This window comes from Malus domestica, chromosome 10, assembly GCF_042453785.1.
Source record: "Malus domestica chromosome 10, GDT2T_hap1".
NCBI lineage: Eukaryota > Viridiplantae > Streptophyta > Magnoliopsida > Rosales > Rosaceae > Malus > Malus domestica.
The window spans coordinates 3,247,470-3,263,006 of record NC_091670.1 but is presented as its reverse complement, the minus strand read 5'-3'; the positions used below and the strand labels follow the sequence as shown (position 1 = coordinate 3,263,006).

Genomic DNA, 15,537 nt, shown 5'->3' with positions numbered 1-15,537 from the left:
CACTCAGTACTACGGTCTGGTAGTATTCCTCTCTACTTGGAAGTGGGAGGTCTTAGGTTTGAATCTTGTGGATGGCAAATTTGATATCAAATTAGGCTACCCTTTGTGTGGCTTAGCCAAACTCCTCATCCCCTTTGTGTAAAAATATCGATGTCGTTTTTTTTTTACAAATTTTCAAAACCGTCTAAAAATCGTTACATTTTTTTTTTGTCTAAAATGCAATTGTTATTTTCAAAAAATATTTTACTGAACATTAATTGTAACATCTCACATCGCCCAGGGGAGTGGATCATGTAAGCCTTATATGTATATTCCCATCTGTACCTAGCACGAGGCCTTTAGGAGCTCACTAGTTTCGGGTTTCATCGGAACTTCAAAGTTAAGCGAGTTCGCGCGAGAGCAATCCCATGATGGGTGACCCACTGTAAAGTTCTCGTATGAGTTCCCAGAAACAAAACCGCGAGGGTGTGGTCAGGGCCCAAAGTGGACAATATCATGCTACGGTGGAGTCGAGCCTGGGATGTGGTGGGGACTCGGGCCGGAAAGTGACAATTTGGTATTAGAGCCAATCCCTGGCCGAATGTGTGCCAATAAAGACGTCGGGCACCTAAGGGGGTAGATCGTAATATCCCACATCGCCCAGGGGAATGGATCTTGTAAGCTTTATATGTATATTCTCATCTCTACCTAGCACCAGGCCTTTTGGGAGCTCACTGGCTTCGGGTTCAAATTATCACATCCCGACCCGAGCCCCTACCACATCCTAGGCCCCGCCATAGCACGATATTGTCCGTTTTGGGCCCCGACCACGCCCTCACGGTTTTGTTTCTAGGAACTCACACGAGAACTTCCCAGTGGGTCACCCATCATAGGATTGCTCTCATGCGAACTCGCTTAACTTTGGAGTTCTGATGGAACCCGAAGCCAGTGAGCTCCCAACAGACCTCGTGCTACGTAGAGATGGGAATATACATATAAGGCTTACATGATCCACTCCCCTGGGCGATGTGGGATGTTACAATCCACCCCCCTTAGGGGCCCGACGTCCTCGTCAGCATACTCTCGACTAGGAATTGGCTCTGATATCAAATTGTAGACATTTGCCATATGCCTTCACTATTTTTGCCATATGCCTTCACTATTTATCAAAACTAGAGTGACATTTTACCTGTAGCCATTGTAATTTATGAAAGTTGACAATCGCACAAATTAGTAGCACATAAAAGATGACGAAGGAAAATGCGCACCCATCAATGTATATTCGATCTTGTGACTATAATCTTGAACAAGTTAGAAAGTCTTATTTTATATATATGCCATAAAAAGTCTCTATTTGTTGTAAATATTATGTGGATGGTCCACATGAATAGTTTGTTACTATTTATGCACAGTATTTTCATTATTCATTTGTGGAAAATTTGTAAAGTGAATAGTGCTTTCTTTTGTTTATATAAAGGAAGAAGAGGAGATGAAGTGATTAAGGGTTCACGAGAGAAAAGAAGGAAAAGGAAGAAAGGAAGAGAGAGAGAGAGAGGAAAGAAGAGGAAGAGAGGAAGAAGAGGAAGATGAGGGGGAGATATAAAGAGAGTTATCTTTGTACTCTTATTATTTCAAATTATAATGAAAGCACCACTGCTGCCCCGAGGACGTACTCCAGTCACACTGACTGTAGAGGAACCTCGTAAATTTTGTGTCTTGTTTCATTTATTCCACTGCACCCACAGTCGATTTCACAACACGTTATCAGCACGAAAAGCTCTCATGTCAGTGGAAAGCACAACATCATAAATCTGGTAAAGCATTATCTACCTCTCACCTCGGTCAGCTAAAATCTCACAGAGTAGAGACGGCAAGCCAGACATGTTAAACAGGGAAGATCATCTTGTCAAAATTACATCAACCTTTCTTTTATCACTTTTCTTTTATCACTCTAACTATTGATGTGCTAATCCTTATCCCTGCTAGATCTGCAATCTATTTTTTCTCTCGTGGACAAGAAAGATGGAGAGATCTTATAGACAAACAAAAGTACAGCAAAACAAGCAAAGGTATGTCCATTTTTCGTTTCTCCCACCGCGCCAGAAGCGCCCCACCGAATTCCGGTGCGAATTGAAATTTACAACGACCTGAAGTCGTCACGAGATAAGAAAACTCGTACCTGACAACTGGTTTCCAGAGATCCAGAAGAATCTCATTAGACTTGGAAACCCAGATCGTGTCGTTCTCAATGGATCTCGAGGACCTCCATGAATCCTCAGTTGTCTGAGATGGTGATGGCATGACTGACTTCACACAGGCCTTCCTCTCTTGTGCCTTCGTCAACCTCACTGTCATCTATGTCTCTATGGAGAGGTTCTTGCTTTGCGATGCCATGTTCTTTGGGCCATGCAAGAACAACGCCAGTCTCTGGTAGCCTTTTTGGATTGAATTGGTTTTGTGTAACCCCCACAACAACCCAGCTGGTACTGGGTTTCGAGACTAGTAGAGATAGACAAAGAAAAGGGGAAATGTGGCCAATGATTTAGAAAGGTGCGTTGCACCATGTAAAATAAAAGAAATAAAACCAAAAGTTTTTGGAATGTTGTAGCATGTGAATGAATAAGAAAAATAATAATAAAGGTAAAGGATTTTCGATGGTGTTACACCATCTGAAAAGAAAGAAGAAAATATGTATATATTTATTTATGTGCATGGTGTTGGTTTAAAGCCCATGTCACAAGTTCTATTTACTTTAAAGCAATTTATTTATCATGGACGGTTTTACCGCCTACTGCTTTAAGTTTTGATTTATGTGAATGGTGCTGAATTAAAGCCCTTGTCATAAGCTTTAATTTATTTATTGTTCAATTCATTTACTATGGCTGGAATTACCGCCTATTGCTTTAATTTATTTATTGTACTTATCTTTTGTTACAATGAGTATATATAAGACCTAAAGTTCATTGATCAGATCAGAACCTGCAGTTTCTTGATCCTCATCATATACAAATGATTGGACCTGAAGTTCCATTAAACAAAAAGATCAGGCATGAAGTCCTTTGATCATGAAGATCAGGACATGAAATTCCTTGATGAGTACCGTAAGTTTAAAGTGCCGCAGTGCCTCAACTTAACCATAATAAAGGACATAAGAGTCTCAGTTCACAGACTATTAAACAAGGACCAGAAGTTCCTCATGTCCATACTCAAAATGGTTTAGCAGAAGCATTTATTAAGTGGGTGAAATTGATTACCAACGCTCTGCTCATGAAAACGAAATTGCCAGTTTTCTACATGGGGACATGTAAACTTTACATGATGCATTATTAATTCGGTTGAGATATGTTATCAACCATCAATACTTCTCAGTACAACTCGGGTTTGGGAACCAACCAAACATTATACATTTATGAGTTTTTTGTTGTGTTGTCTATGTGCCTGTAAGACTGCCACAACATACTGAAATGAGGCATCATTGCAGATTAGGCATTGATGTTGAACACCATCTATCATTCAATATTTGGAACCCTTGACTGGGGATATGTCTACCGCATGATTTGCGGACTATGATTTTGATAAGACAGTTTTCCCGCCATTAGGGGAGAAAATAACGTCGTTCCAGAAGAACGATGAGAAAATATCATTCCAAAAGAATGATGAGAAAAGACCGTTCCAGAAGAACGAAGATAATTTGTCTTATTTTGATTCACGAAGCAATCAATGAGAAAATGAAATATGAATAATTGAATGATGCAACGAAAGTGATGAAATCATATATACTTACTGCAAATGTGCCTACAAGAATTGATGTCTCTGTTGGATAAAATAATGAGACAGTAAATGATTTATCTGTTGCACGCCTGAAGCGTGGCAGATTTTTAGACTCAAAAGGTTTAGTTATTCGAAAGAAGAATAATATGGTACTACTGAACTATTGCATTCCCGAAGCATAACTGTTGCATGCCAGAAGCATGACAGTCGCCGCATGGATACACGTCCCAGATAGGACAATCCACAGACATGGGAATGTTGATGTCTCATACATGGAGCATAATAGATATATAGGTTCCAATGACTCAACTCCCGGAAGTGGAGATTAAAATCCAAGCTCTATAACGCTCAAGAGGAGGTTATGATCCACATTCTCTAAATTATGACTATCCTGGAAGAGATAGCGTCATGCCCTTGAAGAGGCAATGGATATCCAAAGAAATGAAAAGCTTTTATGCATGCGCATGCACATGAGAATATGGGATCACGGATTGATGATAACCAATGGTAATTTTGGTTTTTACAAGTAACTACTAAATTCATCAATGAGCTGTGTTAATATTGAGTCACGTTCTTTTGTTCGTCGACAAAAGAAAAATTATTGGCCAAAATGGAGAAAGGCAATTCCATTACAATTTTGTAAGAACGTGGGCAAATGAACCTATATATATATTTGAATACAATACAAATAGCCAAAAGATGTTGAATCAAGGAGGTTACATATGGGCATTTGTAATACAGTGTAATACACTCACATGATATGACATAAGGTTACTAATTGAAACCTGAAATTATACTCTTGTAAACAAGTTCATATAAATGGAGAATTATATACGAAGGGTTGTGAGTCACCCACATTATATCTCCATAAGTAAATCCCTCAAGTATACATGGGAGCAAATTGCTCTGTATAAATTCCAAAGGAAAATGTGTCATGAAGTGTAGAAAACCCTTGAAGGATTCAAATTGCTTGAAGTAAGCCTCTGAAGGGTAAAACATAAAATATGTACTCAATACCAATGGATGATATAAATTGCCTTAGTGAGTACTATCATTATGATATTGTTGCAACATACTAAAATCTCTTGCAAGAGTCAATGACATTAAATTATAACTCTTGAAGAGTTGATAATATTAAATTGGGACTCCTGAAGAGTCTAGAAAAATTATAAAGTGTTGAAAGAATTATTGTCTCGAGCTGCAGATCGAACAATCTACCAACACGAATCTTATCCATGATATTTATGATATTAAAAGAACCATATGGATTGAAGATTATGAGTTGAATACTCATATGATGAAGACACTAAGAATAATCATTTATCTTTGTGAAGGTAAAGATAAATTAATATTTGGTCCAGAAGTACCGCATCTTAGTGAAGTATATGCTTTATTGTATTTGGCACAATACATTGAATGAAATAAAGTTTATTTATTAATATCTCCAAGAAATTACAGATATATACATACACATGAGTTAAAACAAACAAACAGGATGGAGCCTTCACAAAGGTTGCTCATGTGAAGCCTCAGTACTCGGAAGTACCCCAGAAGGGGGAGGCACTGGAGATTGATCATGTGGCACCCCAGTACTTAGCAAAACACCAGAAGGGGAAGGCATCAGTTGCTTTCGGAATCTAGCAACGAACCTCTGGTGATCATTTTGAATCCGACTTTCGGATTCCTGCAGTTGGACGAGCTTTCTTTTCATGCTCGTAGAGTAATTATTTGCAAGCACGTGTAACACCCTATTCTCGTGCTTGAGCCCTCTGATATCTTGTTTAAGACTTGCCACCTCCGCCATCAATGATTCAACTTGGCGAGTTTGAGCAAGTAGGCGTTGGCCCATATTGGACACAGAGCCAGCACACTGAACACTGAGAGCCAAGGAGTCTTGAACGGCCGACTCTTCAGACCGTTCTGAAAGGATCTTGTTATCCCTTGGAGTGAGAAGATTCCTAGCTACCACAGTAGCGATTATGTTATTCTTCATCACAGAATCCTCAACCGTAAGAGGACCATTAGAAGATAAGAAGGACGGGCGCCATATATTATCCTGACGCTGCTCGTCTATATCACTCCTAAGACTCAAATCTAAGCAAATGTTAGATGGGCAAGTCATTTTTCAGAAATAATAAAGGAAAAACAGAGGTCAAATAAAATTTCAAAGGTGCAAGATAGGGGAAATTTCTACAAGCAGCAACTTTCTGAGCATACTCTTGAACACAATTGATGTCTCTATAAAAGAAGAGGCCGCATAGCCACTTGTTCAAAGATCGATGAGGCACCGCTCTTCGAATTTCAAAAGCCAGATTTTCCTGAATAAAATTCGTTGGCATTTTTCAGACGTAATCTCAGCTTTTCAGATATCGCGTGCAACTTTGTCAAAGATCTCTGACAAAGTTGAAAACGCGTAAATCTTACTGTTCTATTTACACCACAGTTGCTGACAAGAGTAAAAGCACAGCACCACCATTTGCTATTGAGAAATCTCTATATATGTCAACATATGTTCTCCATAACAAGGCAGACCCGCAACACTGCAAGAATACCTAACTCTTCCTCATCTCCGAGAATGCATCTTCAACATAGCATCTCGGAATACTCAGTTTTCTTCCTCTCCGAGAATACCTCTTCAAACATGTCACACCAGAGCAAGATTATCACATATCTTCAGGGACCAGAGCAAGATTATCTCATATCATGCAATCTCCCTGTCCTTTCCTTTGTCCTTGTTCTTGCCTGCAAAGATAAGGATAAAGAAAGCAATATGTCGGAACCTCCACTCAAACTCCCGGTAAGGAACCGACTGCCTGGAACCTTTCCTGATTACTTACCTAGTATTGCTCTCGAGTAGTCATCTTCAACGGTTGGAGCTGGGTCTCCAGTCACCAAGAAGTGATGAACCATTCAAATGCAAGGGTTTGCATTCCTCTCCTGCATCAGGGGACAAATCCTACAAGAAAAGATGCCACACATGTAGGGGAAAACCAGGGAAAATACCACTTAAGCAAGGGGAGCAAGTAAGACAAGTGAAAATGATACATTGAAGCATGTGGAGACAAGCGCAACAAACACGTGCTGATTCATCCCCGACAAAACCGAAGATCACTTGCCACATGAAGCTCTTAACGGTACAATTTCATTCAAGATCAAGCCTCGAAGTCTTTGAAAAAAATCATAAGTCCGATTCAAGATCAAGTGTCCACCACTTTTGAATCAAATTCCGCTCCAGATAAAAGGAGTAAATTCAGATCTTCGATGCTAGTCTAGCAGAAAGTCCTACAACCCAGTTCAAGAAAAAGCATGTGGAAAGTTAACAACAAGTAAAGCAACTCTTTCAGCAACTCTTCTTACTAAGAGACTAAAGCAGAACGATCAACGATCAACCTAAATGATTTGAAATCAGGGGGAGATACTCATCAGGGGGAGCATCCAAGACAGATCAAGATTTTAACGAGTCAATCGAAGACTTGTGGCCATCCAAGGGGGAGTGTTGTAAATATTATGTGGATGGTCCACATGAATAGTTTGTTACTATTTATGCACAGTATTTTCACTATTCATTTGTGGAAAATTTGTAAAGTGAATAGTGCTTTCTTTTGTTTATATAAAGGAAGAAGAGGAGATGAAGTGATTAAGGGTTCACTTGAGAAAAGAAGGAAAAGGAAGAAAGGAAGAGAGAGAGAGAGAGGAAAGAAGAGGAAGAGAGGAAGAAGAGGAAGATGAGGGGGAGATATAAAGAGAGTTATCTTTGTACTCCTATTATTTCAAATTATAATGAAAGCACCACTGCTGCCCCGAGGACGTACTCCAGTCACACTGACTGTAGAGGAACCTCGTAAATTTTGGGTCTTGTTTCATTTATTCCACTGCACCCACAGTCGATTTCACAACACTATTTATTTTATATGAGTTTTGGGTTTTGTTTATTTATTTTATAATGGGAATTATATGTACAAGTTTCAGAATTGGCAGAAGAGTTATACAAACAAATCAATCCGATCAGCTATTTTAACAAATCTTGCGTCACACCAATGAGATCATCCATGTTCATATCAATGAAAGAGATGGGAAACTGATTGAGGAAATTAATATTAATTAAAGACCATAACTTGAGCCAGCATGTGCTTAATTTCTTATAAATAGGATAGCAGGTTTGAACAGAGCAACACACTCACAGCAAGCAAATTAAACCATCAAGAGAGAAGAAAAAAAGAGAGATCATCCCAATCCCAACTACACTATACAACATGGCTCCACCTGTACTACCAAGCCCCTTTCTGCTGAAAGCAGATACCAACAACAAGTATTTGCGCTATCAACTTGATGCAGAAAGCGACCTTAATGAGATTGTCCAATTTTCCGAGGACAATGAAAACAGCAGGTTCATAAAGTTCACTACCGAGAAGCCAAACAATGAGGACTACGCCGACAAGAATTACGTGCATATCAAATGCTCCTACAACGGCAACTACTTGAGAAGGGTGGACCAAAACAGGCTATTGGTCCTGGCCGCTGCTGCTGACCGAAACGAAACCAAAGACAATTGGGCTTGCACATTGTTCAAGGTCGAGCCTGTCGGACCACCTGACAGCAACAACCTAATCACGCGCTGCCGATTACGTCACTTGCAAAGCAACCTCTTAACCAGACCATTCATTGAAAGCAGATTCGAATTGCGCCTCAACCAAAAAACACCTGATGCCGGAGGGGTGGATATCTACTCAGTCTCCCAAGTCAGATGTTGATGATCGGTATGCATGATGTTTGTGGGTAACGTCTCTGGAAACCCTCACGAGAGACTTCACTCTTCCCATTTGGGTCACCTATAGGTTTAAAAGGCTTGTTGCATGTGCGAATGCAATCGTGTTCCCCACGAAAGTGGCATTGGTTTTCATCACTACTTTTTTCCTTGTTTTTAGTTTTTGAATTTCGCTGTAATCCGGGTGTTTATAGCAACAATAATAAACTCATGTCTTATCTTTGTGTTTGGATAAGTCATCTACAAGTTTATGATTCACTAGCTTTTAGTGTAATCTGTGTGTTTATTGCAATAATAATAAAGATTGGTAATTCAGATGTCTAACTACTCTGTATGTTAAAAAATCAACTCAATTAGAATTTTTTGCTTTGCTTGAAACTGGGGAGCATAATGGCTAGCAATGAATTACCCGAGATATCTTTTTTATATATCCAAACCTTAAATTTGGTATTAGGGATCGTTAGATACAACCAAACACAAGGTTTCAAAAATTCTAATTTCAGTTAATCATTTCTTTAGAGGCACTCAGAGTTCGCCAGGGGAATTGACGAAGGAGCTCGCATGGGGAGAGTATTTGTTTCCAATTATTGATCCAAGATTTAGTTTAAATGGTATATCTAAGCCGAAACTTAAAATTAAATGAAAAAAAATGGTAGTGGGCCCCAAATATTTGCCTTAACTACGCTCTATACTCAAGAATAGTGACGGAAAGCTATACATTATTTTTAAGTACCTCACGATAAGGCGAATGTGAAAACAAATAGACTTAATGATGATTTTCGAATGAATTTGTATAACCGATATAAAAACCGTGATTGTTAACCTTTGTCTTTTGTGAAAAATACAAATGTTTTATTTTTGTAAAATATTTTCCATGACGTTAAGAAAATGTTTACAAGAGATTTGGAAATGGTTTTACCAATTATTGAGCCACATATGTATTTATAGTATAATATTTAAGTTGAAACCTAAAAAATAAATGAAAAAAAAAATTGTAATGAGATGCAAGACGTTTCTCAACTGGTGTTTCATCCTCAAGAAATATCAACAAAAAGTCTTATATTTGTTTTAAAAACCAAATCATCTAGATGTAGGTCTTATAAACCAAGTCAAATATTTTATTACAAAACTTTTAATTGTTAGCAAAGACTCCACGCCTATAGCCATATGCTGTCATGTTACAAATATTTTTAATCAAAACTTCAGGTCTACAGCCTTGTGCTTTGTGAAAGCCGAAACCTAAGACATAAATGAAAAAAAATGTAGTGAGGCCCAAATCTTTGCCTTAACAAGGGTCAATACTCAAGAATATCGACGGAAAGTTACATTAATTTTAAGTACCTCACAGTGAGGTTAATGTGAAAACAAATAGATTTAACGAAGATATTTATACAAATTTACAAAACCGACAAAAAACCGTGAGTTAACCAACGTTTTTTTGTGGAAATTCAAATCTTTCATTTTCGTAAAATATTTTCCGTGACATTAAGAAAATCTTTAAAATACATCTGGAAATGGTTTTACCAGTTGTTAAGCCCCAAATGTATTTATAGTAGAATATTTAAGTTGAAACATAAAAGATAAGTGAAAAAATTGTAATGAGGCCCAAAACGTTTCTCAAAAGGTGTTTCACCCTCAAGAAATATCAACTAAAAGTCTTACATTAATTTTAACAACCAAGTCAACTAGATGTAGGTCCTATGAAACCATGTCGATTACATGTTGCAAAACTTTTAACTATCTGGCAATTATAGTCATTCTACGTGGTATAAATTTTTTTGACATTTTGCAAAGTCTTTTTCTATGATCATATCTAAATTCTACAACAAATATTTTAGTGTAATATACCATCCCAATTTTTTTTTTTTAAAAAGAAATACTTATTCTATATTCTATAAAATTTCTTATTCGTAAAATACTATGCAAGCAGTTTTATATAATTCTAATAACATTCACTTAACCATTTTTCTCTTTGGTGCTTACGGCCATTGAGTTAACCTTTAATAGTTGTGAAATGTTATAACAAAATTTAAAATTTATGCTCAGTTTTAAACAAGAAAGAAGTTTTTGTCATATGCCCCATCATTAGACCTACAAGAATTTGCTTCATGAAAAACGACCGCACAGACTTTGCCATATGCCTTCACTATTTATCAAAACTAGGGTGACATTTTACCTGTAGCCGTTGTAATTTATGAAAGTCGACAATCGCACAAGTTAATAGCACAGAAAAGATGACGAAGGAAAATGCGCACCCATCAATGTGCATTCGATCCCGTAAATAAAGTCTTTATTTATCTTATATGAGTTTAGGATTTTATTTTTTATTTTTTATTTTGTAATGGGAATTGCATCTACAAGTTGCAGAATTGGCAGAAGAGTTATACAAAGAAATCAATCCGATCAGCTATTTTAACAAATCTTGCGTCACACCAATGAGATCAGCCATGTTCATATCAATGAAAGACATGGGAAACTGATTTGTCGAAAATAATATTAATTAAAGACCATAACTTGAGCTAGCTTGTGCTTAATTTCTTATAAATAGGATAGCAGGTTTGAACAGAGCAACACACTCACAGCAAGCAAATTAAACCATCAAGAGAGAAGAAAAAAAGAGAGTTCATCCCAATCCCAACTACACTATACAACATGGCTCCACCTGTACTACCAAGCCCCTTTCTGCTGAAAGCAGATACCAACAACAAGTATTTGCGTTATCAACTTGATGCAGAAAGCGACCTTAATGAGATTGTCCAATTTTCCGAGGACAATGAAAACAGCAGGTTCGTAAAGTTCACCACTGAGAAGCCAAACAATGAGGACTACGCCGACAAGAATTACGTGCATATCAAATGCTCCTACAACGGCAACTACTTGAGAAGGGTGGACCAAAACAGGCTATTGGTCCTGGCCGCAGCTGCTGACCGAAATGAAACCAAAGACAATTGGGCTTGCACATTGTTCAAGGTCGAGCCTGTCGGACCACCTGACAGCAACAACCTAATCACGCGCTGCCGATTACGTCACTTGCAAAGCGACCTCTTAACCAGGCCGTTCATTGAAAACAGATTCGAATTGCGCCTCAACCAAAAAACACCTGATGCTGGAGGGGTGGATATCTACTCAGTCTCCCAAGGCAGATGTTGATGATCAGTATGCATGATGTTTGTGGGTAACGTCTCTGGAAACCCTCACGAGACTTCACTCGTCCTATTTGGGTCACCTATGGGTTTAAAAGGCTTGTTGCATGTGCGAATGCAATCGTGTTCCCCACAAAAGTGGCATTTGTTTTCATCACTACTTTTTTCCTTGTTTTTAGTTTTTGAATTTCGCTATAATCCCTGTGTTTATAGCAACAATAATAAACTCATGTCTTATCTTTGTGTTTGGATAAGTCATCTGCAAGTTTATGATTCACTAGCTTTTAGTGTAATCTGTGTGTTTATTGCAATAATAATAAAGATTGGTAATTCAGATGTCTAACTGCTCTGCATGTTCAAAAATCAACTCAATTACAATTTTTTGCTCTGCTTGAAACTGGGGAGCATAATGGATAGCAATGAAGTACCTGAGATATCTTTTTTATATATCTAAACCTTAAATTTGGTATTAGGGATCGTTAGATACAACCAAACACAAGGAGCTCGCAGGGGGGGGGAGTATTTGTTTTTTTGTAGCGAATGGTAAAAACGGCGGTGAAAAACTTGGGAAAATTGTCCTTTGAATGCCCTTTTTTGCAGCGAACAGCAAGTAACCTTTGTCTTTATAAATTCCTCCTTGCATTTCTTCTAAGTCGCACTAATGTGCATAGACATGATTATAAGCACCATCTACGCTGTTGATCAAATCATATTCTATTATTTTGTATATTTTCCATAAATAGAAGTCAACTCCCTTGATTGAATAGTGAGTAGAGAGATCATCAAGCAGCGGAAGAGGAACTTGGCATAGTCTATGTTTATTAAAAAATTAGGCTTATTATATTAACATCCTACAAATTATTAAATAAACCTCACATACTTAATACACCCCACATTTGCTTTTTTATTTAAAAATTATCTTAATACACCCCACATACTTTCCCATAATATCCTCACACCCCACATTCTTAATATACACCTAACATTTTCTATATGCATCCCATATTTTCTATACACCCCACATTTCTTAAATCTTACAAACCTTTTAATTTGGACAAATAATGTTGATTAAAAGTTTGACAAAAGATGCCGCCTGGGATTTAAAGCATATGTGGGTTGTTTTTAATTCCACCATTAAAACTCATGTCGTCTGTTTTTAATATTTGGTGGTAATTTTAGATGTTTAATTCTTCATGTAATCCCTGTGATCCCTAAAAGATGAATACGAACATAGAAGCTTAAATAACACATCAAAAGCAAGATTAAATAATTATTGATGTTGTCAAAATCACTAAAACAATAAATAATGCGAAGTCTACAACATGTGAAGCTTCAGAAACATCGATTTCGTGTTTCATTAATCAAAAATAATTTTTCTCAATCAACATGTTTGTAGTTTCATTGGTTAGGTTTTTGTTCAACAATAGAGAGTCGAAGGGTTTTTGATAGTTGAAGAAGATAAATAATACGTTAAAAGTGATTGGGGGTGTATATAGAATTATTTTTTTTTTTAACCTAATAAGGTCAAAATTGTCATTGCATAGTAGAATAAATAAGTTATTTAATATTAAATTTTAATGTGTGATGCATTCAACATTTTGTGGGGTGCTAATATAAAAAACCAAAAATTATTATTATTATTATTATTGTTATTATTATTATTATTGAGATCATCAAGCAGAGGAAGACGGACTTGGCACATATGGTCTATGTTTGGTAAAAAATTATTATTATTATTATTAAGGGGATGGGTGGGGGAGATATGAAATACTTTGTATAGTTACGCATCTTATTATTATTAAAGGGATGGGTGCGGGAGATATCAAATACTAGAAATACAAAGTCGTTACGCATCTCTACGACAAGTGGTTTGGGGTAAACTTAATCCACAACGTTGACAAATGGAACATTATAGTTTTCATCGATGGTGTCAAGAAGTTTGGGGTGAAGGATCAAGGACCAGGGGACCTGCATTTCAAATGTGGTGTATATGCCGTACCAGAGAATTCGAGTAACTACATGGAATCAAGGTGGAAAGAAATCAAACTTAACAAAAAAATGAAGGGATTAGTAGAATATTTGCATCAAGTAGCTAAGTGTGTTGTTACAGTGTATCTACCAGTCTATATAATCGGAGTACAAAGCTATGGTTTTACTAGAACTCTTCGTATAACTCTTTCGCCCCCTTCTATTTCGGTTAAAGTAAGACTACCACTGCAAATCATACAGGATTTAGTACAACTTCCATAATCCAACAAATATTAAATCCTATTGATCAACCTGCCTAAGCAAGATGTACAAAACGCTGAGATTCTATGGCAACCAAAATCGCTAAATAATCTTAGGGCTAGTTCGGTATGGGATACCAAACCAAAAACTTTGTCCCGATTCCTAAACCGAAGTTTTCGGGAATCCTAATTTCAAGACCAATCCCAAACCAAATTTTCGGGAATCCCAAAATAGTTTTAGGATTTCGAGACAAATCGGGAATCCTGAAATAAAATTCACACAAAATTGCAGGCAGACTGCTACAATTGTATCTGATATGCATCTACAGAACTTAGGACACCCAAATTCCCAATCCAATTCAATCTGCAGAAACTAATTGCATCTGCAAAATTCAATCATCTCAAAAGAAACTAAAGCATGAAACTTGCAACAATCACACAACAAATCATCATAAAATATTGTAGCCAACCAAGATGCTAACTTCTTTGAGAATAAAAATGTAGACCATCAAAACATCCAAGTAAATGAAATTAAGCCACAAACAACGTAATTTCACAACAATTTCTCTGCAAAAACATCCACTAAAATCTGTTCATCACAAGCAGAGTAGTAGTTCAATTGGCTTCATCACAACCACCATTTCCTATACAAAATACCCTAAAAACAGAGTACAAAAACAATAATTCCCTTGAGCAGCAATCCAGACTGAACAAATTGATGCACCAAGTAAGTAATTAACAACTCTTTCTTCATATACCCAATTAAGTAATTAGCAAGTAATTGAACCCAAGTCAAAAGCAAATCAGGGACTTCCCAAGAATATGAGATGGGATTCCCAGAGGTTAACTAAAGAATCAAGCAGGTATTTAGCAAATGAAAGCATAATCTGGAAATATGTACTCTAAACTGCTAGTGCAGACCAAGTCATGAACAGGAAGTTATCGCTATAATGTAAAGTGAAGACACGACTAACGCAAATTACCGAATGGAAACCGTGTCGTTATGGCACTTTATTAGCTCCTTAAACTTTCTTTTGGATGTCCTCAACCTAATACAACGAGTCTTTCATTAATTCATAATCGCAACAGATTAATCAGAATCACAAAATTAAGCAAAAAATCAAGCTAAAAAAGAGGTTTTTGAAAGACATACATGAAAAAACCTGGTCTTTATGTTCTTGATCAAAGTGGTGGCCATCAAAAATTAAAGTCAATTGAAATTGCGAACTAGAATTTCTGCTAACAAAACCCTAGAATCGCATTCCTACTCTTCCAAATAATTTCGTTTCAAGAATTTCAATATTCAAACAAAATGCTCAAAGTGCTAAATTTCACAAACCCTAATCTAAATTTCACAAACCCAAAATTAATTCCAAAATTTATCTGATTTGGTGGAGAATCAGTGCGCAGTGCACTGGAATATGGATGAAGAAGTTGAGAGAGAGATCAGATAGGTGAGCGGCACCGGTGGCCATAGCTCTGCCTCTGTGCTATGAAGGAAGGCTCCTCCACAGTGAGGGTTTGAAGGATGAGAAGTTGAAAGAGAGATCAAAGGGTCTAAGGGTGTGGCCGGATTCTGAGGTGACTGGTGAGGTTGTCTGCGGTGAGGTCGAGAAGGGTGGTGGTGAGGTTGTTCGAGACTCTGAGGCAA

General features: G+C 37.3%; 2 protein-coding genes across 2 annotated transcripts; both read left to right on the top strand.

Annotated features, from left to right (window-relative positions):
- Positions 1-8,003: 8,003 nt before the first annotated feature.
- LOC114827282 (uncharacterized) lies at positions 8,004-8,501 on the top strand. The gene has a single exon (XM_029108929.1). The coding sequence runs from the start codon at positions 8,004-8,006 to the stop codon at positions 8,499-8,501; it is 498 nt and encodes a 165-aa protein (XP_028964762.1).
- Positions 8,502-11,167: 2,666 nt separating this feature from the next.
- Positions 11,168-11,665, top strand: LOC103444653 (uncharacterized). Its single transcript, XM_029108928.1, has one exon. The coding sequence runs from the start codon at positions 11,168-11,170 to the stop codon at positions 11,663-11,665; it is 498 nt and encodes a 165-aa protein (XP_028964761.1).
- The last annotated feature ends 3,872 nt before the right edge of the window (positions 11,666-15,537 follow it).